The sequence below is a fragment of the Nycticebus coucang genome, chromosome 18, assembly GCF_027406575.1.
Source record: "Nycticebus coucang isolate mNycCou1 chromosome 18, mNycCou1.pri, whole genome shotgun sequence".
NCBI classification, from domain to species: Eukaryota; Metazoa; Chordata; class Mammalia; order Primates; family Lorisidae; genus Nycticebus; species Nycticebus coucang.
In genome coordinates, this window is record NC_069797.1 from 21,662,387 (window position 1) to 21,688,885 (window position 26,499).

Below are 26,499 nucleotides of genomic sequence, written 5' to 3' on the forward strand. Positions count from 1 at the left end.
TTTTGGACAAAATTAGTAAACTTTATTTAAACTTCAAAAAATAAAATAACAGACAAAAGGCAGCTTTAGCTTTGTTCTTTCCAAGGATCAGAAGCTCTCAGACCCAGAGCAGGAACTACCCCTAAAAAGTTAAAATACCCTTTACCCCCCACCCCCAATCAAGCCACAGTTGAGAAAGGATCTTTAATTTGGGGACAGGCCTGGGGTAGGTGGGGTAGAAAGGAGAACACCACTGGATTGGTGGGTTCTGAGACAGCACAAGTGGAAAACAAGACAAGAAGCTCCATCATAAATGGGATTGAGAACTTCACAGGAACTTTGTCACAAGGAGTTATGTACAAGGTAGCTGGGCTGGGTTGCGCCCCAGGGAGGCGAGAGGACTACAGAGCCCTTGCGAGCTGTCTTGGGCTCTATCCTGCTGCTGCTGAGCCCCGAACACCTTCAGTTCTCCTCATCACTATCATCCGGGCTGATGGCCGGGCTTGTGAGGCTGTAGGTGGGGCTGGTGGGTGAGTAACCAGGGGAAGTGGGGGAGTAGGTAGAGCCTTTGGGAGAGGTTGGCGAGTAGGTGGGGCTGGTGGGCGAGTACTTAGGCGAAGTGGGTGAGTAAGTGGGGCTGGTAGGTGAATACTTGGGGGAGGTTGGGGTATAGACTGGAGAGGTTGGGGAATAAGTAGGGGATGTTGGGGAATACTTGGGGGTGGTCGGTGAATAGGTGGGGCTGGTAGGAGAGTACTTGGGAGAGGTAGGTGAATATTTGGGGCTGGTAGGTGAATACTTGGGAGAGGTTGGGGTATACTCTGGTGAGCTGGGACTGTAGGAAGGACTGGTTGGGGTATACTTGGGCGAGGTAGGGCTGTAGCTGGGAGAGCTTGGGCTGTAGCTGGGAGAGCTTGGAGTATAGGTTGGAGACTGTGGTGTGTACCGTGGGCTGGAAGGGGAATAGCTAGGTGAAGTGGGGGAGTAGCTAGGTGAGGTGGGGGAGTAGCTTGGAGAGGTTGGGCTATAGTTAGGGCTGGTTGGTGTGTAGTTGGGACTAGTAGGTGAGTAGCTGGGGGATGTCGGACTGTAGCTAGGTGATGTTGGGGTATAATTTGGACTGGTTGGAGAGTAGTTAGGGCTAGTGGGTGAATAACTTGGGGAAGTGGGTGAGTAGCTGGGAGATGTAGGTGAATAGCTTGGAGAGGTCGGTGAGTAACTGGGGGAAGTAGGGGAATAACTGGGTGAAGTTGGTGAGTAACTGGGAGATGTTGGGGAATAGCTGGGAGAGGTGGGGGAATAGCTTGGAGAGGTAGGTGAGTAGCTTGGAGAAGTGGGTGAGTAGCTTGGGGAGGTTGGGGAGTAGCTGGGGGAGGTTGGAGAATAGCTGGGAGAGGTTGGGGAATAGCTGGGGGAGGTTGGGGAGTAGCTGGGGGAGGTTGGGGAGTAGCTGGGAGATGTGGGGCTATAGTTGGGACTTGTCGGGGAGTAGGATGGAGAGGTGGGAGAGTAGGAGGGTGAAGTAGGAGAGTATGAAGGGCTCTGAGGTGTGTAGCCCCCTGGAGAACGGGGCTCATAGGCAGGTGACGTCGGTGAATAGCTGGGAGACATGGCACCACCTATGGGAAAGAAGGCCAACAGAAGAGAGAAGCATTAGAAAGACTCACCCAGAAGGACCGACCAAGAAGGAAATGAACCTGGTCCTGGAAGATGGTGAAAACTCACCTGGTGAGGGGATGTATGGGCTTGAAGGGCCTGGTGAGCCTGGTGAGCCTGGTGTGGGGGACCAGGCAGGGGAATAACCTGGGCTGAAGCCACTAGCATCTGAAGCAGCGCTGGGAGAGAAGCCAGCTGCCCCTGGGGTCATTCCACTCCCTGCAGAGTTAGAAAAAAATGTTAAAGCCAGAGCTACAACCCAGCACCCCTTACCACACACAGCTCCCCCTAGCCCTCAGTGGCCTCTGCAGTTCCAATAATGGGCACTACTCATGATTTCAGCCCACCCACCTCTGAGCCACCTGAAGGGCCCTCTTCCTATACCAGGTTACTCACCAACACTGGGAGACCAGGCACCATAGGCTGGGGTTGCACCCTGGTTCCAGGGTGTCATGGCAGGAGAGATTCCTCCCATGGGACTGGGTGCTGAGCCAAAGAACATGCCAGTGGCTGTGAAAAGGCAAATAAGGACTCATGAGGAATGGGAACAGCACCCAGAACTGGTGACACCCTTCCACCCACAGCCTGCCTCATATCCAGCCAGTCCCGTGCAGCTGAGGCCCTCATACTCACGTCCAGCAGCTCCCAGGACGGGGATATTGGTGGGGATCTCCATGCCATACTTGCACTTCTCTGCATCAAGCAACAGGTCAAAACAGCCAGTGCCAGCTGGTGCTAGCTGGCCCAGCATGATATTCTCAGAGACCCCCTTCATGGGGTCGCTCTCGCCGTGTGCAGCTGCTTCCATAAGCACATCCACCTGAACACAGGGCACAGGCCTCACTAGATGCCTCCCCATAATGCACCCAGGCTGCTCCTGAATCATCACAGTCCAGCCGCCCCATGCCCACTGTGCATTCATGCACGGGTGCCTTTCCTTCCCCAGCTATCCCGCTGTCCACCCTGCTCCAACATCCTGCTGTTACCGTTTCCTCAAAGGAACATTTCATGAGAGGTCCAGTGTCCTGGCGGTTGACTCCGTGTCGGGTAATGGCCATCAAGTGGCCACGACAGGTCATGGTATCACACAAGAGAGCCAAGTGCCGGTAATTGACATAGGAGCCATCAAAGGAGATGACATGGTAGAGCTCCCGCTCCAAGGCTTTCCGCACAGCTTCAATGCCCAACACCTGGCATGGGGTGAGGGGGAGGGTCAGGACTGAGCCACCACCCAGAGGATCCAGAGTGGACCAGAAGTGCATTCCACATTCAGAAATGGATTCAGGCAAAAACCAATCAGAGCTTGAGGATGTCTTATGAGTGGGAAGCATAGCACAAGGGGCCTGAAAGCCAGAGATCCATGAAAGGCCACTGGGTGGGGTACTTGGGGGGCTCACCGTGAAGATCTCCACTATGTCATTGGATGTGGTGCGCACAGGGTCCACATCTTTCTCACTCAGCACCCGCATCAAGCTCACGCCGTCTGTCTCCAGGATCCACTCCTGCAGGGCCTTGAACTCCCCGTCCTCTGTGATGATGATCTTCTTCTTGTTGTCTGTCTGTGGCAAGTGCATGTATACCTGGAGGGGGACAGAGCGTGCTCAGGTTGGGCAGGGAGGCTTGCTGGGGGGAAGCAGGTGGGGGAGGGCTGTGGGGAAGGGCATGGCTGACCTTGCTGATCTGCTCGATGCCCTGCAGGGTCATATCTGTCAGCATGTTGGACTCGATGCAGCGCAGGAAAACATCATCATCCATCTTGTCTACCACCTCTTCCTCCTGCAACAAGAGTAAGGTTGGGACTCAGAATCCTCTGCTCTCTTCCCCAGCTCTCGCCCAAACACACTATAGCCCCTCAAGGACCTCAAGAATCAGCTGCCAGAGCTTGCTCCTTCATTCGAGGGAGACTACTTTTACCATGATTTTACAATATTAAAAGAAACCCACATCCCACCACCCCAACACAATTTCCACTTTTCCTTTTTTTTGAGACACATTCTCACTTTGTCACCCTCGGTAAAGTGCCATGGCATCAAAGCAACCTCACAGCAACCTCAAACTCTTGGGCTCAAGCAATTAATTCTCTTGCCTCAGCCTCCCAAGTAGCGAGACTGCAGATGCCCACCACAACACCCAGCTATTTTTAGAGACAGGGTCTCATTCTGGCTCAGGCATCCACCCACCTCAGCCTCCGAAGTGCTGAGATTACAGGCATGAGCCACCGCACAGTTTAACAATTTTCTATGTTTAATATACCAAGTTTTTCCTTGGGTCCCCTTTACCTCTTGCATCTTGTTTTCATCACTGTTCATGATGCGAATACGGAGTACCAGCTTCTCTGCATTATCATCATTAAAGATGCAATTCAGGTCATCACCAAAGCCTAGTGGGGACAAGAATGAGCCATGAGAAGCACTGCATTTAACAGAACTTTCTTCCTGGTCACTGTCCACTTGCAGCTCTCCCCTGACAGCATTCTCTTTTGGCTCATAGATCCTCCCCCTTACAAAGAGGGAAGGGGTACATCGTTAAGGGAAATAGAGTACACAGGGGACCTGGAGAGTCTGAGGACCAGAGAACAGTAACTCAGGAGAAGAGATGCCTTGAAGGAATAGAACTGGTACACGGGTAGTAGTGAGGATGGGTGGCTCTTTCAAAACTCAAGTGCTGTGAACACAACAAAATCAGGAGCCCAGGTAGGACTAGCCAGGCGGGCCCTCCCAGCCTCACCAGCATTGATCTTCTCGGCAATCTGTTCCATGGTCAGCTTCCGGTCAGTCATATGCTTTCGGTCCAGCTCCACTCGCAACAGCCAGGGCGAGATTCGGGCCACATCAAAGTCAGGCATCTCATAGTAGACATTCACCCACTCCTGATCCTCTGCCACCACTGTGCTTTGGGGGTTGGGGTCATAGTAGATGGCTGTGTTGGCAGTCACCTTCCTTAGTGTTGTATGCTCCAGGCGGCACAGAATGTCCTGAGGAGATAGGGACTCATGACACAGGAATCTGGGTAGCTCCAAGTCCTCTTAAAACCCTCCTATTACTAAACACTGTGAGAAGAGGGGGAAAAAGAAAAGAAACCCCTCCTTCAAAGGAATCCCAAACCCTTTATTCAAGTTGACTTTCTTTCTTCCTGCTAAGAAACACATTGCTCCCAATCCCTACCTTGGCCCTCTCAGCATCTCGAGCAGATTGTCCCAACAAGAAGACAGTAAGTGACGGGGTCTTTGGCTTCTTGGAAATGTTGATGAGCTCCTTCAGTCGGGGTACACCCAGAGTCACATTTTTGGCAGACACACCAGCATAGTGAAAGGTGTTCAGGGTCATCTGGGTGGCAGGTTCACCGAGGGACTGTGCAGCCAGAGCTCCCACCATTTCCCCAGGATGGGCCTACGGAAAAGCTGGCATCAGACAAAGCCAACCCCTTCTCTTCTGGTGAGTGAGAGTGGGGTGGGGTCAGAGCTAGCACTACATGCCAATCTTAAAAGATATGCGTAAATATTTAGCTTGGAAAAGGCAGAGACACTTAACAAATTTATCTTATTTGATCATTCCTTCCTCAGAGCCCATTCACAGCACACCATTTGGCACCTGATGTGTTGCACATCTAGCTGGCTACTGTACCAGCTAACATCCAAACTGCTCAGGGTGCGTTCAAGTTACAAAGTAAATCTTCATTTTTTAACACTCAGCTAAATAGGAAGCTCCCCATATGCATCATTTTAATAGATACATAATCACATATAATAAAATTTAACCTTTTAATTGAAATTATGTAATATGTAGCCTTTTCAGACTAGTTTCTTCCACTAAGTATATGCATTTAAGGTTCATCACTATTTTTTTGTGGCTTGATGGTTCATTATTTTTTTTTTTTTTTTTTTTTTTTTAATTTGGCCGGGGCTGGGTTTGAACCCTCCACCTCCGGCATATGGGACCGGCGCCCTACCCGCTGAGCCACAGGCGCTGCCCGGTTCATTATTTTTTATTGCTAAATGATATTCACTTGTACAGACAGACAGCATTCTGATTTTCATTCATTAATGGAAATTTAGGTTGTTTTCACAGCTTGGCTATCATAACACAGCAATGGGCACTTGGGTATAGGTATTTGTGTTGACATGTTTTTAATTCTTTTAGGTATATATGTAGGAGTGAAAATGCTGGGCCATATGGTAACTCTACCCTTTTGAAGAACAGCCAGACTATTTCCCAAAGCCACTGCACCTTTTTTTTTTTTTGTAGAGACAGGGTCTCACTTTGTCACCCTCGGTAGAGTGCCCTGGCTTCACACTGCTCATAGCAACCTTCAACTCCTGGGCTTAGGCGATTCTCTTGCCTCAGCCTCCCAAGTAGCTGGGACTATAGGTGCCCGCCACAACGCCTGGCTATTTTTTTGTTGCAGTTTGGCTGGGGCAGGGTTTGAACCCACCACCCTTGATATATGAGGCAGGCGCCCCACTGACTGAGCCACAGGCACTGCCCCCATGCTGCACCTTTCTTGCCAACAAAGTCTGAGGGTTCCAACTTTTCCACACTCTTGACACTTATTAATTTGTATGTTTTGGATCACAATCATCCTAGTGAATGTGAGGTAGTTTGATCTGAATTTTCCTGATGGCTAATGATGTTGAGAATCTTTTCATGAATTTACTGATCATTTACAGAATAACTAACTATTCCTCTGTGGGGAAATATAAATAGCTCCCATTCTGTGTGTTATCCTTTTTTTTTTTGAGACAGAATCTCACTACGTCGCCCCTAGTGAGTGCCATGGCATCACAGCTCAGAGCAACCTCAAACTCTTGGGCTTAAGTGATTCTTTTGCTTCAGCCTCCAAAGTAGCTGGCACTTACAGGCACCTGTCACAACACCCAACTATTTGTTTTTTCTTATAGTTGTCATTGTTGTTTGGCAGGCCCTGGGCTGGGTTCGAATCGGCCGCTCAATATATGTTTGTTTGTTTTTGAGACAGTCTTACTTTGTCACCCCCTTGGTAGAGTGCCATGGCATCATAGCTCACAGCAACCTCTAACTCTTGGGCTCAAGCAATTCTCGTGCCTCAGCCTCCCATATAGCTGGGACTACAGGTACCTGTCACAATACCCGGCAACTTTTAGAGGTGGGGTCTCGCTCTGGGTCAGGCTGGTATCAAACCTCTGAGCTCAGGCAATCCACCTGCCTCAGCCTCCCAGAGTGCTGGGATTACAGGTATGAGCCACCGTGACTGGCCTTTTGAAGTCTTTAATTTCTTTCAATTGTATTTCATAATATTCTGTAATGCATTTTAATTACTTAAATGCAATGTAAAACTAAATTAACAGTAAACAGATTCAGAGGCACACCTGTAATTATAATGCTTTCCCCTCCTTCCGTTATCCTGTAAAACTCACAGCAACCTCAAACTTTTGGGCTCAAGCAATTCTCTTGCCTCAGCCTCCCAAGTAGCTGGGACTACAGGTGACTGCCACAATATCCGGCTATTTTTAGAGGTGGGGTCTCGCTCTGGCTTAGGCTGGTCTCAAACCTGTGAGCTCAGGCAATCCACCTACCTCAGCCTCCCAGAGTGCTGGGATTACAGCATGAGCCACTGCACTTGGCCTATCCTGTAAATCTTTAAAGATGGCGAAGGCATGTTTCAGTATCTGTAAATTTTGTTTCTACTTCCTTCAACTCCCCACCTGTATCTAAATTTGAATGCTGCACATAGCAGACATTTTAGGAGAATAAGTAATACTCCCAGTCATGGACACATCACTTGTTTTCCTGTACGGCAGCACTCTTTTCAAGCCTCAGTTTGTGTCTCTGCAAACTGAGACTAATAAGTCCTCCCCTACTATGGTCATTTTAGGGTTGCTAATGGTATAAAAGCTAACACCAGCATGTAGGACTTGATACACACAACAGTCTCAATATGAATTATTAAGTAATTGTGAGCAGAAGTGGACTGTTCTTGGAAACCAGAGAAGTCAATAGGTAAAAGAAGAAAAACAAAGCTGAGGGGAGAAGTATAACACTCACAATGGCTTGGTTGAACTTGGACTCTATCTCCCCAAGCAGCCAGTCGAAAGCCTCTCCACTGAGCCGAAACTCCTCAGCCATGCGGCGGGAGCACAGAGTGGACCGCAGGTGGATGTTGAAGAGCAATGTGGCATTCTCTTGGGCCTGCCGGCTAAGTGGGTCATCCCCATTCACAATCACCAGCTTCTTGCTCAATTCCTTTACTCCTGGGGCCAAATGAGGATAAAGATATCATCAGACCACCGCCCAGCAAACACCTATATCCCATCCTAACCTGGAGCAAGTACTCACCCTCTACCACTTTGATAGGGTGCAGGTCCGAGGGAAGGCGAGGGTTGATGTGGAAGATTTTCTGAGCATTCCAGATCATGCGCAGTAGGTTACAAGGGAGGACAACCTGAGGGAGGAGAGAATAGAGGCAGGACTGTGAGTCAGGGGACAGCCATCCAATCCAGGACAGCACTTCTCTTAGTGTAGCACTTCTCAGTCATACACACCTTGCTGTCACCAGTTGGGAAAATGACCCTGAGCACCTCCCGATCCTCACGCATCTGCTCAAATTCACGCTCCAACTCATTCTGTATGTGTGCATTGCTCAGCACATCCTTCACCAGATCTTCCTGCAGAGTGCGCCGCAAGGCCCTCTCATTGGTATAATCAAAGCGGAACCTACAAAGTAGCAAGGGGTAGAGTGGTGACAGGTAGGCTCTGAGGCCATATCTCTACAAGCAGCACCAGGTACAGGGTTTAAGAGGCCAAGAAATCTAAGCTCCAGGACCAAGGACTGTCAATGGGACCTGAGTATGTGCCTGCACATCTGTATTTGAACTGTGCCTCAGGGAAAAAGGGAGGACCAAACTCAAATCTGCCTCCATTCACTTCCCTTCCCCACAATACACAGCTGTTTCAGAAGGGTAGGCAAAGGACACTAAAAGCTAAAGTCCTCAACAAGATACATTACAGGCTGTATCTCTGGGGTGGGGCAGGAAATCCTACTGCTCAGGTGAAAGCCACCCCCTTCCCGCCTTCTCACTTCTTCTCAAAAGCCTTGTTGGAAGGCTTAAGTGTAGCCAGGTTCTGGAATTCAACGCTCTCGCCTGCTAGGCCATCCTCGCCATAGCGCAACTGCACCACCTGGTTGATAGAGTTCCGCACTGTTGCATCATATTTCACCATCACGGACTCCATGGACTTGATCAGCCGCCGCTGGATATATCCTGCGGGGGAGGGGGAGGCAATCAATTGTAGCCTTTGATGAAGCCCAAAATCCAGTCTGGGGCCTTAACCACCTTGATTCCCAGAAAAGCCAGCTAGTAGTAACCTCATCCCTGAAACCATCCCCACCACCAAATGGAAACCATCCCCATGTGACAGACCTGGAGCAGAGCCCCTGAGGCTCTATCCCTGCATCATGTGATACTGTAAAACAATCAGAACTAGGGCGTTTGCCTAACTCTCAAGCCTCTATTCTTTCCCCACAAGCCAAAATCACTCCTTTGGGAACAAAGGCCTTTAGCCTACTGTGTAACTGTCAGGGATTTCTCAACCTATGATATTCCCCAGTACCAGCCCATAGACGAATACTGAAAAGGCCTCACCAGTCTCAGCTGTCTTGACAGCTGTGTCAATGAGCCCCTCACGACCCCCCATGGCATGGAAGAAAAATTCAGTGGGTGTGAGGCCAGCTAGGTAGGAGTTCTCCACAAAGCCACGGCTCTCAGGCCCATAATCATCTTTGATGAAGTGAGGCAGAGTCCGGTGCTTGAATCCAAATGGAATCCGCTTGCCCTCCACGTTCTGCTGCCCGACAACAGCAATGACCTGGGAAACAGAAAAGGCAGGTACATCTAACTCCCTTTGTCTTAAGAGTTAAAGAGTTCCAAAGATTTTCCCTCAACACCTCCTCACCCCCAACACATACACACATCTGCCTTTCTCCCCCAAACCTCAGTATGGCTCCGTATCTGAGAGATGAGGCTCCTTACCTGGGAGATGTTGATTTTGGAACCTTTAGCTCCAGACACTACCATAGACTTGAAGTTGTTGTACTCAGACAGGGATTTCTGGGCAGAGGAGCCAGTCTTATCTCGGGCATCATTGAGAATACGGTTCACCTGATTCTCAAATGTCTGTCTCAAAGTATTTCCTGGGGTGGGCTCCAGCTCATTGTTATGAGCCTTCTCAATAACCTGGAGGCACGATTTTCAGTGAGACATCAATCCCTTTCTCTCTACCCCTTACAGCCCCCTCCACTCTTGCTGATAAGCTCAAAGTCCCCTTACTCGTTCTCTGCCATTTTTTTTTTCAATTCAGACAGAGTCTTTGTTGCCCCTGATAAGAGTACCATGGCATCATAGCTCACAGCAACCTCAAACTCATGGACTCAAGGAATTCTCTTGCCTCAGCCTCCCTAGTAGCTGGGAGGCTAGTACAGGTGCCTGCCACAATGCCCAACTATTTTGTTATTGTTGTTTTAGCAGGCCTGGGTCAGGTTCAAACCCACCAGCCCCAGTGCATGTGGCCAGCACCCTAACCACTGAGCTATGGCCGCATGCCTTGTTCTCTGCCATTCTTCTCTCTCACCTCTATTACATCCTGTTTGGCCTTCTTAATAGTGTTCTGAATGTCCTGATAAGTCTTAGAGTCAGCAATGGAGTCCCCAATGCCAATGGTATGACCTAGAGATGAGAAGAAGCATCAGTCCTCTTTAGACTCCTAAGAAGCGTGGATGCAATTATAGCCAAGAAACAAAGAGATCCCAAATCCAATAGAATGGGAGAACAGTAAGAAGTGGAAGAGGATTCAGAGAGGGACTGGTAGAACCCATGAACTCACCTTCAATGAGGAGCCAGTTGTTAATGACGGTCTGAATGTTGGAGTAGAAGAGGCGAGTGATGTCATGGCCCATCTCTAGGTAAGAGATATGGACCAGGGAGCCAGCTGATGTGCCCAAAGACTTCTTACACAGGATGCCCATGATCAGCTCACCATTCTCCACCACCACCTATGGACAAGGCACCCAACTCAGAGGCCCCATCAGGGCTCCCACGTCCAAATCCCATCCTACATACCCAGAAGCCAAGCCCTACCTTAGTATCCCCAGGAGAGATGTGCTTATAAGGGCCACTGTCTTCATCATCAGGATGAGTGCTATGGGTACGAATACAATTGATGTGGCCAGGTATGATGAGGGAGAAGATCTGCTTGCCTGTCCACAGGGGCCGGGGCTTCAGGATGGCTGGCTGTGGGACCTTCCCGTCCCATGTGGACAAGAACATGAGGAGGTTCATCACTTCACCCTGTGAGACAAAGATAAAAAGAAGTCAGATAGGAGGCTCCACATCTCAGGAATGTGAGGACAATGTGAGGGAAGGGAGGCTTCCCCGTTTCCCAGGGAAAGCCAACTTTTGGAGGTAAAGACACATCAGAAAAAATGTTTCCCTAACTTTTAATTAAAAAACAAAACAAAACAAAACAAACAAACAAAAAATGGGTGGCACCTGTGACTCAAGGAGTAGGGCATTGGCCCCATATACTGGAGGTGGCAGGTTCAAACCTGGCCCTGGCCAAAAAAAAAAAAACAAAACAAAACAAAAAATACTGTAAAAAAAAATAATAATAATAAATTAAAATTAAAAAAAAAAAAAAAAAATACAGGGCGGCGCCTGTGGCTCAGTGAGTAGGGCGCCGGCCCCATATGCCGAGGGTGGCGGGTTCAAACCCGGCCCCGGCCAAACTGCAACAAAAAAATAGCTGGGTGTTGTGGCGGGCGCCTGTAGTCCCAACTGCTCCGGAGGCTGAGGCAAGAGAATCGCCTAAGCCCAAGAGTTAGAGGTTGCTGTGAGCCGTGTGACGCCACGGCACTCTACCTGAGGGCGGTACAGTGAGACTCTGTCTCTACAAAAAAAAAAAAAAAAACAGGCGGCACCTGTGGCTCAAGGAGTAGGGTGCCGGCCCCATATACCAGAGGTGGCAGGTTCAAACCCACCCCAGCCAAAAACTACAAAAAAAAAAAAAAAACATTGTAGACCGGGTTTAGTGGTTCACACCTATAATCCGAGCACTCTGGGAGGTCGAGGTGGGTGGATTGCCTGAGCTTACAAATTTAAGATTAGCCTGAGCCAGAGAGAGACCTCATCTCTAAAAATTGCTGAACGTTGTGGCTGGCGCCTGTAGTCCCGGCTACTCGGTAAGCTGAAGCAAGAGAATTGCTTGAGCCCAAGAGCTTGAAGTTGTTGTGAGCTATGATGCTATAGCACTCTATCAAGGGTGACAAAGTGAGACTCAAAGTGAGACTCTGTCTCAAAAAAAAAAAAAAAAAAAAAAGATCAGTGCAGAACAAGTCAGGAAGAAACCCACAGCTCCACCTAGTGCTCCTCTGCCCCCCAGAACCAGATTTCCATTTGGCCCACACACCCGTTCCAAGAAGACGTCTCTCTTAGTGAATTTGCGCACTGCCGTGAGTGTGTCCTGCACAATGCCCATGACAGGTCGGTTGCTCTGGGGGGTAACAATCATGCGAGGCACCATGGCCAGCTCCTGGATTTCTGCCCGTGTTTCTAGAGACTGTGGTAGGTGCAAGTTCATCTCATCTCCATCAAAGTCTGCATTGTATGGAGTCGTCACACTGCAGCAAGAGAGAAGTCAGAGTCAGGAAGATGTCTGCTGCAAAACCCAGGCCGCTACCAATCCCTGCCTGCTTCCCTCTCAGCCAGGGACTGACCTGAGATTCAAGCGAAAAGTAGACCAGGGGAGGATGCGGACCCGATGCCCCATCATGGACATCTTGTGCAGAGTTGGCTGCCGGTTGAAGATAACAATGTCCCCATCGCACATGTGCCGTTCTACCTAAGGAGGTGAAGTAAGGGGGTGGCACCTGTGGCTCAAGGAGTAAGGCGCCGGTCCCATATGCCAGAGGTTGCGGGTTCAAACCCAGCCCCGGCCAAAAACCACAAAAAAAAAAAAAAAAAAAGAATGGCCTCTTTGGGGTGGTGCCTATGGCTCAAGGAGGTGAAGTAAGGAAAAAGTCTCAGTGAAGGAGGTATGCTAAGAATGAAATGACAATGAACCTAAAGTCCTTTGCAGACTGACACTGGGTTATTATTACACTTGAAGCACTTATCAAACACCCTCTCTATGAGCCATGGTGTCCAGGGCCAGACACTAGGTTTTCAGGAAGGAATAAAATGGCCCACCGAAGCCTGCCCCATTCCAAAAAGTAGCCTGGTCACGTAGCTGAGAGAGGCCCTGGCTTATTACGTGCCTTATAGCCAATCTGCAGATGAAGGTCACTGGGCTTGGGGTGGAAACGCAGGTCAATGCGATCGCCATTGTCTCGGATGATGTACTTGGCCCCTGGGTACTGGCTGTTCCCCCTGCGCACTAGTTCCTGAAGTCTAGGAAGGAAAACAGGTACAATAAATAAAATACTTCCCCAAAACTCCGTGCTGCCACCCTTAACCCAAAGCCTCAAGTAACAGTCATAATTCTAAACTTCAATGCTCCCCTCTCCTTGCTCCAAGTCCACTTCCCTAAGTAAGAAGAGCACAACTCTCTCGAAGCCTCCCCACTGTCTCCCCTAGGGAAAAGGAGTTCTCCAGACAGGGCTTTTGAACTTAAGCACACCTGTCAATGTTGAAGGGGGTGACGATCTCCGCAAAGGTCATGTTGGCAGCAATGGAGCGTGGCACGCCAACCTGGTCGATGGAGAGGTTGGGGTCGGGGGTGATGACAGTACGGGCGGAAAAGTCCACTCGTTTGCCCATCAGGTTCCCTCGCACGCGACCTTCCTTGCCCTTTAACCGCTGCTTCAAGGACTTGAGGGGACGCCCAGACTTCTGCATGGCCTGTGAGTAAAAACAGGGTGGGGGCAACCCAGGAGTCAGCACTGGGCCCTCCTCCAGAGCCTCTGAGGCTTCAAACTATCCCCCACCCCGGTCGCAATCCATAACAGTGGGGAGTGTGCTCACACGGGGCAAGCCAGGCAGCTCATTATCCACCATCGTGGCCACATGGAACTGGAGGAGCTTCACATCCTCTGCAATGACATGGGCTGCCGCGCCATTCTGCTCATTGCGCCGCAACTGATTATTGATCTTCACAATGTCAGCCAGTTTATGAGTCAGGTCATCCTACAGTAGGAAGTCAGCATCATCACAGTCCAGCCACCACTGACAGTGCGCACCTGGCATGTGCCATAGTTCATCCTCACACCACCCCAGGAGGCAGCTGCTCACAAACTGACCTTTAACCATGTAGGGGGCCTCAGGAAAGGTCACACAGCTAGTAAATGGCAGAGTATTTTCAAGCCCACATCTGTACGTGCATTCCTCACACCCCCCCAGTCCCACTTACAGGGCTTCCTCCCTCAGATACCTAGCCCTCAGTGGGGAGGTGAGCCCTGGAGCTGCTGACCTGGTTGCGGGCAGAGCCCTGCATCACAACAGCAGGCCGCACAGAGAGGGGGGGCACGGGCAGCACAGTGACAATCATCCACTCAGGCCGAGCATAGCGGGGCTCCATGCCCAGCACAAAACACTCCTCATCCGAGATGCGTTTGAAGATCTCATGCACCCGCTCTGGGCTCAGCAGTATCTTCTTCTCCTGAGAGTCCTCATTAACGTGCTTCCACTCTGCATACAGTTCCAGGCCAGAGCGCCGGATCCTGGGCTGGTACCGCCCACAGCCACCGTGGCCCTTGGTGGAAGGAAATGGATAATTACAGCCTGGACATCTGGCCATTACTCTCCACACCAGGCCTGCCCTCCCACTCTTCTGTGTCCTTTCTCTACAGCCTCCTCTCCAGGCCTCTCTGACAACCTCCTGACTCCTCCTTCCCAACAGTCTGTGCCAGTCCCAGCTACCTTTTCTTTGGTCAGATCCTCATCGCCTTCAGGCTGCTCCACACCAAACTTATTGTCCATCTCCTCCCCACCCTCGCAGATGTTTTTGCCCTTGCAAAGGTCATAGACGTGCGTGAGCCGCTTCTTGGGCTGACCCTTGGACTTAGCCAGGATGTCCTTGATTTTTGGATTGTTCTAGAGACAGAGCAGAAGAGAGGATCAGTTGGGGCTATCTCCTTGCCCCCTACCAAGTAGCCCCCTATCCCCAGGCTAGGGCCAATTCCCCACTCACAGAATCCACAAGCAGTTTGGAGCAGAAGAAGCAGACGCAACGCAAAACTTTCATTGTCTTCACCAGGAATCCCACGTGAAACACTGGCTTGGCCAGCTCGATGTGGCCAAAGTGGCCAGGACATTCTGTCATGTTTCCTATGGGACACACACCAGATGCTTTCCTCCCAGCTCCCGCTTACCTCAGAGACTTGGTTTCCAGGTGCCCACCCTCAGCTGTGGTTTGAGGACCCAAACCTTTCTCCTTCCCTTGGGGAACCCACCCAGCTCCCAGCACTTACCTGCACATGTTTGGCAGCGGCCAGTCCGCTCAATCACTCCTTGCCGTGGGTCCATCAGCCCCCCAAGCTTGGGACGGCCTCCCTCAGTTGTCTCTGGGTATTTGATACCACCCTCTGTCACAGACATTCGTTTCTGGAGAGAAGAAAGGCAGGCCAATTACAGCTAAACAGGGGTCCTTGTTTCTAGCCTTTATGGCAAGGAAGCACTATACTAAGACATGAGAAAAACCCAAAAACTACTTACAGAAAAACTAAACTAGGTTTAGCCTGGATGAGGGGAATGGGATATTGATGTCTGAAAAGGCCAGTTGAGTATCACAAGTCAAAAATAAACCAGTTACTGAGAAAAAGACAGTACTCAATGGCTTGGCACCTGTAGCTCAAGAGGCTAGGGCACCAGCCATATACACCAGAGCTGGCAAGTTTAAATCCAGCCTGGGCCTGCCAAACGACGACAACTACACCCAAAAAATAGCTGGGCTACTTGGGAGGCTGAGGCAAGAAAATCACTTAAGCCCAAGAGTTTGAGGTTGCTGTGAGCTGTGACGCCAGCTCAGCTCACAGCACTCTACCTAGGGCAACAACTTAAGACTCTGTCTCAAAAAAAAAAAAAAAAGGGGGGGGGAGCGGGGGCAGCGCCTGTGGCTCAAAGGAATAGGGTGCTGGCCCCATATGCCTATGCCGGAGCTGGCAAGCTCAAACCCACCCCGGCCAAAAACTGCAAAAAAAGAGGCAGCGCCTGTGGCTCAAAAGGGGGGGGGGGGGCTGAACCCATATGCCAGAGGTGGCGGGTTCAAACCTAGCCCTGGCCAAAACTGCAAAACAAAACAAAACAAAAAAAGAAAGAGAAAGACAGTACTCAGAATATGGATGACCCCAGGGTTCCATATAAATTGCCTCTAGGACCTACCCTAGACACACCCCTTTGGTTAAATTCTAGGTCACTGATACTCACAAGATTTAACCACAAAGTGTCCAACCTGTGGCCAATAGACTGCATGCTGATTTTCTGGGGACTGTTTTGCTTATCTGTGGTGTCAGCTTTTAAAAAGTAAGCACTGACCTTTTATTTTGCTCATCAGCTATCACTAGGGTTTATGTATTTAATATGTGGCCTAAGGCAACTCTTATTCTTCCAATTTGTGGCAGAGGCAAAAAAAAGGTTGAATACTCCTGAAAAAAAGTTGTTTCAATGTAGGAAAAAAAAAAAAAAAAGCCAATGCTTTTCTTCCTCCAAGCTGAAATCAAACCCATGAATCTAAGATTCTGGCAAGAAGCTCACTGTATCTGTACCCTCCTTGACAGCATAGATGTCCCACCCAAGACATGCCCTAACTCTAATCTCAGCCCCAATGACGAATAAGGCACTCAGAAGGGCAGTCTTACCTCTACCTCCATCTTTGTCACCCCCTCCTTCTCAAAGGCCTGGACCCTTCCATGCCCACATGGAGATTTTATTAAAAGATAGGAAATTCTAACACTCTGGGAGGCTGAGGTGGGAAGATTGCTTGAGCTCAGGAGTTCAAGACTAGCCTGAGCAAGAGCAAGACCTCACCTCTACAAAAAAAAAAAAAAAAAAAAAAAAAACCAGAAAAACTAGCTGGGCATTGGGCAACGCCTGTGGCTCAGTTGGTGGGGCACCGGCCCCGTGTGCTGGGGGTGGCGGATTCAAACCCGGCCCCAGCTGAACTGCAACCAAAAAATGGCTGGGCGTTGTGGCGGGCGCCTGTGGTCCCAGCTGCTTGGGAGGCTGAGGCAGGAGAATCGCTTAAGCCCAGGAGTTGGAGGTTGCTGTGAGCTGTGTGATGCCATGGCACTCTACCGAGGGCCATAAAGTGAGACTCTGTCTCTACAAAAAAAAAAAAAAAAAAAAAAAACTAGCTGGGCATTATGGCAAGTATCTGTAGTCCCAACTACTTGGCAGACTGAGGCAAGACAATCATTTAAGCCCAAGAGTTTGAGGGGGTGACTCCATGGCACTCAGGGTGACAGAATAAGGCTCTGTCTCAAATAAATAATATAGATGAAAGGTTAAGTTCTGGTTGAAGTGATGTCGAGAGTGAATGACTGGAATCCCAAGAAAAGTGGAGCCAATACTCAGCGGGGCCACTTCAGCGAAGGAAAGGTTGATAAGAAAGAGGAAAAGAGATTTCTGTCCTGGGCTAGAATTGGTCAGGCAACCTTTAACATCCGCTAACCTCCTAGGAATGAATTTCTCTTAGACATGAGAAACATGATGGTACCTGACTGACTTACCTAAGGTCTCAATCTCAAGGAGCCAGCAAGAAGCCAACCCCAACTCTCTCTGGTCCCAAACATATGCTCCCATCCCATTACCATGTTTCAGCAGCAATAATTATTTGAACTCTAGAATACACCTTATTGGTGCCAAGCACAGTGCTAACTGACTCATTTCGTCTTTTCAAATAACTTATAGAAAATAAGCATCACTTCTTCATTAATATAGTGGTGAGTAAAAAAAAAGAAAAATAAAATAAGCATCACTGCCTCCATTCTGTAGATTACAAAACTTGAAAGGCCCAAGATCATGTAACTAGAAAGAGGTAGAGCCAGAATTTGAACAGGTCTGTTGGTTCCACCTGTGCATTCTTTCCACCATATCAGCAAATTGCAATGAGTATGAGTGATTCTGCACAACTATGTTCCTAAATATGTTTCCTTCCACTACCACCACATCCCTGAAATCATTCCTGCTTAGCCAGTGAGCCCCACTCTGCCTAATCCAATGGACCCAGCTCAGCCCATAGGATCCACATCCTTGAGGTGCTCTTTCTGCTTCCACTCCACACTCCCTCCTCCTCCCTCTCTTGCTACTTACTGACTCTTGGTCTCTTTCCTAGGATCCTTGGTCTTGGTCTGTTCCTTAAACACTGCAGTTCCCCAGGTTTTTAGTCCATCCACATTTCACATACCTTACCCCATAAGGTGTTCCATGATCTTCACTATACAGGAATAACTTTTTTTATTGCCCTATTCTTTTACTGCACATCATGATACTGCATTTTTTTTTTTTTTTTACAAACTGAAGGATTGTGACAACCCCATACTAAGCCAGTCTATTAGTGTTATTTTTCCAACAGCATGTGCTCACTTTTTGTCTCTGTGTCAGATTTTGGTAATTTTTTTTTTATTTTTATTTTTTGAGACAGAGTCTCACTCAGTCACCCTGGGGTTGAGTGCTGTAACATCATAGCTCACAGCAAACTCAAACTCCTGGGCTCAAGAAATCCTCCTGCCTCAGCCTCTCAAGTAGCTAGGACTATAGGTGTATGCCACAACACTGGCTACAGGGTCTTTGCTTTGCTCAGGCTCATCTTGAACTCCTGAGCTCAAGCAATCCACCTACTTCAGCCTCCCAGAGTGTTAGGATTACAGGCATGAGCCACTTTGCCCAGCCAGACTTTGGTAATTCCTGCAATATTTCAAACTTCTCATTCTTTTTTTTTTTTTTTTTTAAAGCATTTATTTTATTTATTTATTTTTTGGTTTTTGGCCAGGGCTAGGTTTGAACCCGCCACCTCTGGCATACGGGACCGGCGCCCTACTCCTTGAGCCACAGGCGCCGCCCCAAACTTCTCATTCTTATTATCTTATCTGCTATGGTGATCTGTGTGATCAGTGACCATTGATGTTACTATTGTAATTGTTTTGGGGGGAGGGCCATTAAGCACATCCACATAAGACAGCTAACTAAGACTTGGCACCCATACACAATGGTTATGGCGCCCGCCACATACGCCGAGGCTGGAGGGTTTGAACCCAGCCCGGGCCAGCTAAAAAACAACAATGGAAACTGCAACAACAACAACAAAATAGCCAGGCGTTGTGACAGGCACCTGTAGTCCCCGCTACTTGAGAGACCGAGGCAAGAGAATTGCTTAAGCCCAAAAGTTTGAGGTTGCTGTGAGCTGTGATGCCACAGCACTCTACCAAGAGCAACAGAGTGAGACTCTGTCTCCAAAAAAAAGGAGTGATACATGTGTGTGTTCTGCATACTCCAATAACTTTTTCTTTTTTTCTTTAGACAGAGTCTCGAGCTGTCGCCCTGGGTAGAGTGCCATGGCACCACAGCTCACAGCAACCTCAAACTCTTGGGGCTTACACTTTGGTTGTAGTTGTAGTTGTCATGTTGTTTGGCAGGCCTGGGCTGGATTCGATACCAAAAGCTCTGGTGTATGTGGCTGGCGCCCTAGCCTCTGAGCATTCATAGGCGCTGAGCCCAACAACCTTTTCTTTCCTTCCCCCCCCTCTTTTTGAGACAAGAGTCTTACTCTATCATCCCAAGCTAGAGTGCTCTGGCTTTAGCCTAGCTCACAGCAACTTCAAACTCCTAGGCTCACATGATCCTCCTGCCTCAGCCTCATGAGTAGGTTAAGACTACAGACACCTGCCCCTATGCCCAGTAATTTTTCTATTTTTTTTTTTTTTTTTGTAGACTGGGTCTCACTCTTGCTCAGGCTGGTCTTAGTTCGAGCTCATGCAATCCACTGGTCTAGCCTCCCAGAGTGCTACAATTACAGATGTGAGCCACCATGCCAGCCCTAATAAAAGTATTTTTAAATTAAGGCATAATGCTATTTCATATTTGATTAGATAACAGAATAATGCAAACATAACTTCCCCCCAAAAACCATGACTCAGTAGTTTACTGAGATCATCTGGAACTAAACCTGAAATATCTATGAGGTATGTCTGGACCCTAATGATCCTATCCTGTTTCCCCGAAAATATTTTAAGGTGTGCTCCCAAAGATACGCTAGGTCTTATTTTCAGGGGACGCCTTCTCTTTCCAGTAAGTAGGTCTTATTTTCCGAGGATGTCTTATTTTCGGGGAAACGGGGTAAGTCTTCTGGACTTTGGATTAACTTTTTTTTGAGACAGAGTCTCACTTTGTCACCCTCGGCACAGTACCGTGGCGTCACAGCTCACAGCAACCTCCAACTTTTGGGCTTAGGCGATTCTCCTGCCTCAGCCTCCCGGGAAATACAGGTGCCCGCCACAACACCTGGCTATTTTTTGTTGCAGCTGTCACTGCTGTTTTAGCTGGCCGGTGCAGGGTTCAAACCCGCCACCCTCGGTATATGGGGCCAGCACCCTACCCACTGAGCCACAGGAGCAGCCCTGGATTAACACATTTAACTACCTATTCAACGCTTTGCAGATATCCCACCAATAAATCAAACACAACCTGTCTAAAAGCAAACTCCTTTCTCTGTAAAAATTTCTCCTTTTCCTTCATCACCATCTCAGGTATAGCATTCAAGTCAGAAAACTATACTTACTCTTCCTTACCCTCAGGCATAAAATATTGAAAGAACATGAACTTTGTTGTCAGGGACCCCTGGTTTAGAATTCTGGCTCTGTCACTGATAAACTATGTTACCATTAAGGACTTAATTAGCTTTAATTAGCCTCAATCTGCCTAGAATGCCCTTTCTCCTGGACAAATTCCTATTTTAAGACTCAGCTCAGTCACCACTTCCTTCAGGAAGCCATTCCACAGCCTCCCCAAGATGGAGGCGGGCCCCTCCTCTGTGCTTCCATAGCTCCCTCCTCTTTTTCTGCACATGTAACAGTGCAAAGCAATTATCTACCAGGGTCTGTGTTCCCTGCAGATGACAAGCACCTCTCAGGCAGACTGCATTCCTTGACTATCCTGAATCCCACATGCTTGCCTGACATATGGAAGGCTCCAAACAAATGTTAAATTGAACTACACTGCTTAGGACCCTTCACTACAGACAAGTCCCCTCAAAGAACTTGAAAAAAGAGAAGTTACCCCATGACAGTCAAACTAGTAATTCCCTCATAGTAGATTTGATTACCTACTGCTGTGTAGAAACCAAATTGGTCTACAGATGCAAGGCTAAAGAGGTTCTGAATACCCAATACTCTCACCAAGATGTCCTGATAAAATCTCAGGGAGACAGATATAAGACTAAATTCACAAAGCTGGGACCTCATCAGCTGCATTGCATCCTATGAAAACATGTAGAAGGAAATTTGCTCACCTTGAATGAAACACAAAAAAGCAGAAACCTGTGTTAATGTGTCTGCCAGAACAGATACTGCAGAGGGGCTTAGGGGAAATCACACTCAAAACTCTTCACCTCTCTCTGCTCAAAGTCCAGCCACCCTTCTAAAGACTAAATCTGCTTCTAGGCATTCTGAGACTGGGCCAGGCAGTATCCTGGACAACAGGCATGAACGTTCTAGTTAATGGAGAAGAAATATTTCTCCACCATAAATTAACATATTGTCATTTTTGGATCATACATGAAACTCCATTAGCACCCAACCCTTCAATCAAACACTGGATCTCACTTCCTACAGGATAAAGGTTAGACTCCTGAGGGATTTGGCCAGTCACAGGCTGTGTTCTCTTTCATTTGTTGCCTCTGAGGTCACAGAACAAAAGGCCTGCCTTAAACGCTCAGTAAGCATTCATTCTCTTTCATCTGCCTTTAGCAAACAAAGCAGACAAGGTCCTTACAATGTGGCTTCAACTCACTTTTATAGCTTTACTTGGTACCACATTCTCCTACCTGTGTTCTCCTACTTGTGTTCTATTGATTTCTCAAAATTCCTTTTGCTTCACAAGTCCCCTCTGGAGTCTTTAAGACTCAGTTCAGATGTTACTTCCTTCTAAAGTTGTCAACAACTCTTCCTAGCCTTACCCATACCCCAGCAAGGTTCTCACCCCAAGTTCACGTACTTCGTTACACACCAGTCTCTTCCAGACTATAATCCTTGAGGGCAAAGATCATGTTTTATATCCTCAGCACCTAGCACAGTAACCAGCACAGAAGAGGAGCTTAGTAAATATTTGTTGCATACATAGAAAATCCCTCACTAGTTTATAAATTTGAAGACAAGGGTTATCTCCTGACTCACTGACGTAATCTACAGTCTACCTAAAAGAGTACATGACTTCTTTACATCCTTCTCCGAGTAAGCTGGGATATAAAATGTTACCCATTCTACAGTAGACAGCGGTTTTAAATGAACAGGGGTCATTTAAATTCTCCGATTCTCCAACAGTGTGTCCTCTGTATAAAGCTTAACACCAACCCTCCTTGCTTCCTTCCCACCTGGCAACATCCAAACTCTACCTCAAAGCTAATTCAAAAAGCCCTCCCTCCATACACGACCACTCCCAACTTCCACAAAACATTCTAGCCTCAAATACCACCTGTTTTGCAACCAGTGGCCTCTTACTCCCCCATCCTGCTACCCAAAGCCAAACCATCTGTTAGACCCTAAAATACAGAAGCACTATACAAACTGCAAGCCATATATAGCACTATTGCAGTCCCCTATAATCCTATACCCCAGAGATGAACTGTGTAATGTTTTGTCAACGAAGTTCCAAATTAGCCAGGCGCTGTGGCCGGTGCCTGTAATCCCAGCTACTTGGGAGGCTGAGGCAAAAGGATCTCTTGAACCCAAGACTTTCAGGTTGCTGTGAACTATGATGTCACAGTACTCTATCCAGGGTGACAGAGTAAGACTCTGTCTCAAAACAAACAAAAAACAATCTTACATACTTTAAAAACCGCAAATACGGCACCCATAGCTCAGTGGATAAAGGCGCTGGCCACATACACCGAAGCTGGCGGGTTCGAACCCAGCCAGAGCCTGCTAAAACAAAGACAACTACAATAAAAAAAATTTTTTAAATACCCGTGGGTGGCGCCTGTGGCTCAGTGAGTAGGGCACCGGCCCCATATACCGAGGGTGGCGGGTTCAAACCCAGCCCCAGCCGAACTGCAACAAAAAAATGCCGGGCGTTGTGGCAGGTGCCTGTAGTCCCAGCTGCTCAGGAAGCTGAGGCAGGAGAATCGCGGAAGCCCAAGAGCTGGAGGTTGCTGTGAGTCCTGTGACGTCATGGCACTCTACCAAGGGCAGTAAAGTGAGACTGTCTCTACAAAAAAAAAAAAAAAAAAAAATAGCCGGGAGTTGTGGCAGGGGCCTGTTGTCCCAGCTACTTGGGAGGCTGAGGCAAGAGAATCGCTTAAGCCCAAGAGTTTGAGGTTGCTGTGAACTGTGACACCACAGCACTGTACCGAGGGTGACATAGTGAGGCACTGTCTCAAAAAAAAAAATTGCAAATGTTTCCATTTTAAAATAAATAGGGCCTCATTCTGCAAACTGTTCAGTAACCTTTTCATTTATCCAGTGATTTCATTCCTTTTTTTTTTTTTGAGACAGTCTCACTTTGTTGCCCTTGGTAGAGTGCTATGGCATCATAGCTCACAGCTATCTCAGACCCCTGGACTCAAGCAATTCTCTTGTCTCAGCCTCCCAAGTAGCTGGGACTACAAGCACCCACCACAACGCCCAGCTATTTTTAGAGATGGGGTCTTGCTCTGGCTCAGGCTGGAGTTGCCAGTACCTAGCAACTGCTAAAAAGCCAGTTTTACAAATATGATGTCATCAAAAGGGATTTAGCGCCACCTAATGTTAAAAGTGAGCTACCTAAAACTAGTAGTTCCCATGGCTTCTGACAAATGAACCTGTGTTTATCTTGAAACTTTAAAATTTCTTACTATGTCCCTGTGAGTTTGCTCAGATGCATCAGCATAGATTGGGAACAGTAGATTTAAGCTACTGGGAAAGTCTGGTCCTACAAGTAAAAATGTACCCTGAGGCTGGGCACAGTGGCTCACGTCTGTAATCCTAGCACTTGGGAGACCCAGGAGTGTGCACTGCCTGAGCTGACTGGTTCGAGACCAGCCTGAGCCAGAGTGAGACCTTGTCTCTAAAAATAGTTGGCAGTTTGTGGCAGGTGCCTAAAGTCCCAGCTACTAGGGAGACTGAGGCAAGAGAATCACTTGAGCCCAAGAGTTTGAGGTTGCTGTGAGCTATGATGCCACCGCACTCTACCGAGGGCAACAAAGTAAGACTCTGTCTCAAAAAAATAAAATAAAAATATACCCTGAATCAGGCTCAGTGCCCGTAGTTCAGTGGGTAGGACACCAGCCACATACACCAGGGCTGGCAGGTTTGAACCTGGCCAGGGCCTACTAAACAATGACAACTACAACAACAAAATAGCTGGGTGTTGTGGCAGGTATCTGTAAGTCCCAGCTACTTGGGAGCCTGAGGAAAGAGAATCGCTTAAGCCCAAGAGTTGGAGGTGGCTGTGAGCTGTGATGCCACAGCACTCTACCAAGGGCAACAAAGTAAGACTCTGTCTCAAAAAAAAAAAACAAAAAAAAAACCAAATACACCCTGATTCTTTTTTTGAAAGTTTCATTATGTCGCCCTCGGTAGAGTGCAATGGCGTCACAGATCACAGCAACCTCCTACTCTTGGGCTTAAGGGATTCTCTTGCCTCAGCCTCCCAAGTAGCTGGGACTGCAGGCGCCTGCCACAACACCCAGCAATATTTTGGTTATAGTTGGCCCAGGCTGGATTTGAACCCGCCAGCTAGTGTATGTGGCTGGCACCATAGCCACTGAGCCCACCCTGCAATAGGGTTCCTATTAGCAAATATTTAGGAGTATGTAATTGTCATTTTCAAACTATGTTGAAAAAACTCCTAGCACTTTGTGAGGCCAAGGAGGATGGATCACCTGAGCTCAGGAATTCAAGACCAGCCTGAGAAAGAGAGAGACTCAATCTCTACTAAAAATAGAAAAAATTAGCCAGGTGTATTGGCAAGTATCTGCAAGCAAGCTACTTGGGAGGCTGAGGCAGGAGGATTGTTTGAGCCCAGGAGTTCAAGGTTGCTGAGGCCATGGTACTCTACCCCAGGTGACAGAGTGAAATTTTCTCTCAAAAAAAAAAAAAAAAAGGCTCGGCGCCTGTGGCTCAAGCTACTAAGGCGCCAGCCACATAGCCAGGCATAGTGGCAGGCGCCTGTAGTCCCAGATACTTGGGAGGCGGAAACAGGAGAATCAATCACTTGAGCCCAGGAGTTGGGAGGTTGCTGTGAGCTGTGATGCCACACCACTCTACCCAGGGCGACAGCTTGAGGCTCTGTCTCAAAAAAAAAAAAAAAAAAAAAAACTTTCCATATTTATCTTTGCATATTTGTCAAATTTTATTTCTTTTGCTTATTTATTCAACTAATTTTTATTACATGCCTATAATGTGCCAGGCATATACAAGATGCTGAGGGAACGGAAGTCAATAATACAGACAAGGGTCTGGGCATAGTGGCTCACACCTGTAATCCTAGCACTCTGGGAGGCCGAGGTAGGCGAACTGGTTAAGCTCAGGAGTTTGAGACCAGTCTGAGCAAGAGTGAGATCCCATTTCAGAGGAAAAAAAAATAACCAGGAATTGTGGCAGGTACCTGTAATCCTAACTGCTTGGGAGATTGATACAAGAGAATTGCTCAAGCCCAAGAGTTTAAGGTTGCTGTGAGCTATAAGGCCATAGCACTCTACTAAAGGCAACAAAGCAATAAAATATATAATAATAAGGTCCCTCATGAAACTTACATCTTATCAAGGAAGCAAAAAACAGAGAAAATACAGGAGTGACAGGCTATAAAAGAAAATACAGTAGAGGATAAAAGAGAATGCAAGGAGTTGCTATTTAAATAGGGTGGTCAGGGAAGAGCTCCTAAAAATAAGATATCTCAACAAACATAATGGCATAAAGGAACAGGCATGCAGAGGTCTGGGCATTGTTGTTCCAAACAGCAGGAACAGTGAATAATAAAGTCCTTGGGGCAGAAATAAGCCTGTAGTGTTAGAGGAGTAAGGAGTCTGTGTGTCAAAGAAAAGCAAAGAGAAGACTGGTGAGGAGATGAAGAAGCAAGTATGAGCCAGATAATAAAGGACTTTATAGGCCAAAGTAAGGAGTTTGAATCCTCTAGAGCAGCGGTTCTCAACCTGTGGGTCGGCGCCAGCCACATACACTGAGGATTATGGATTCAAACCTAGCCTGGGCCAGCTAAACAATAACTGCAACAAAAAAGTAGCCGGGTGTTGTGGCAGGCACCTGTAGTCCCAGCTACTTGGGAGGCTGAGGCAAGAGAATCGCTTAAGCCCTAGAGTTTGAGGTTGCTGTGAGCTGTGACACCACACCACTCTACCGAAGGCAACATAGTGAGACTGTCTCCAAAAACAAAACAAAACAGATTCCATCTCTATAAAAAGGAAAAATTAGCTGGGCATGGTGTGTGCATCTGTAGTCCCAACTACCCAGGAGGCTGGGGTAGGAGGAATAGCTGAGCCCATGAGTTTTGAGGTTGCAGTGAGTTATGATCATGCCACTGCAAAAGCAAGACTCTGTTCTCAATCACTCAGTGGCTGGATTTGCTTTGAAAGACTCACTTCCAAAAGGCAGAAATGACACTCTAGCGATAAACTAAGCAGAGATTGTGAGAAAAAGAATGAAAGACGGCTTTTACGTTTTTGGCCTGAATAACTGAATAAATTGGAAAGATTACTT

General features: G+C 47.9%; 1 protein-coding gene across 4 annotated transcripts in view; it reads right to left on the reverse strand.

Annotated features, from left to right (window-relative positions):
* The window catches only part of POLR2A (RNA polymerase II subunit A), a 33,525-nt gene continuing 7,026 nt past the window's right edge, over positions 1-26,499 (reverse strand). The window contains exons 2-30 of one of the 4 annotated variants that reach the window (XM_053568453.1): positions 21,806-21,875; positions 15,070-15,202; positions 14,790-14,926; positions 14,519-14,692; positions 14,070-14,351; positions 13,625-13,786; positions 13,281-13,501; positions 12,919-13,051; positions 12,379-12,503; positions 12,072-12,282; positions 10,745-10,954; positions 10,491-10,659; positions 10,239-10,333; positions 9,641-9,844; positions 9,254-9,476; positions 8,689-8,872; positions 8,153-8,324; positions 7,947-8,052; positions 7,656-7,861; positions 4,800-5,024; positions 4,363-4,609; positions 3,915-4,015; positions 3,307-3,411; positions 3,033-3,215; positions 2,622-2,825; positions 2,269-2,455; positions 2,032-2,145; positions 1,705-1,854; positions 6-1,598 (exon numbers count right to left, since the gene is read on the reverse strand). In XM_053568453.1, coding sequence (XP_053424428.1) covers positions 442-1,598; positions 1,705-1,854; positions 2,032-2,145; positions 2,269-2,455; positions 2,622-2,825; positions 3,033-3,215; positions 3,307-3,411; positions 3,915-4,015; positions 4,363-4,609; positions 4,800-5,024; positions 7,656-7,861; positions 7,947-8,052; positions 8,153-8,324; positions 8,689-8,872; positions 9,254-9,476; positions 9,641-9,844; positions 10,239-10,333; positions 10,491-10,659; positions 10,745-10,954; positions 12,072-12,282; positions 12,379-12,503; positions 12,919-13,051; positions 13,281-13,501; positions 13,625-13,786; positions 14,070-14,351; positions 14,519-14,692; positions 14,790-14,926; positions 15,070-15,196 — 5,814 coding nt within the window. In that variant the 5' untranslated portion in view covers positions 15,197-15,202; positions 21,806-21,875 and the 3' untranslated portion in view covers positions 6-441. Of the gene's footprint in view, positions 1,599-1,704; positions 1,855-2,031; positions 2,146-2,268; positions 2,456-2,621; positions 2,826-3,032; positions 3,216-3,306; positions 3,412-3,914; positions 4,016-4,362; positions 4,610-4,799; positions 5,025-7,655; positions 7,862-7,946; positions 8,053-8,152; positions 8,325-8,688; positions 8,873-9,253; positions 9,477-9,640; positions 9,845-10,238; positions 10,334-10,490; positions 10,660-10,744; positions 10,955-12,071; positions 12,283-12,378; positions 12,504-12,914; positions 13,052-13,280; positions 13,502-13,624; positions 13,787-14,069; positions 14,352-14,518; positions 14,693-14,789; positions 14,927-15,069; positions 15,203-21,805; positions 21,876-26,499 lie in introns of all 4 variants that reach the window. The other 3 variants (XM_053568452.1, XM_053568451.1, XM_053568454.1) reach the window with 3 other exon arrangements.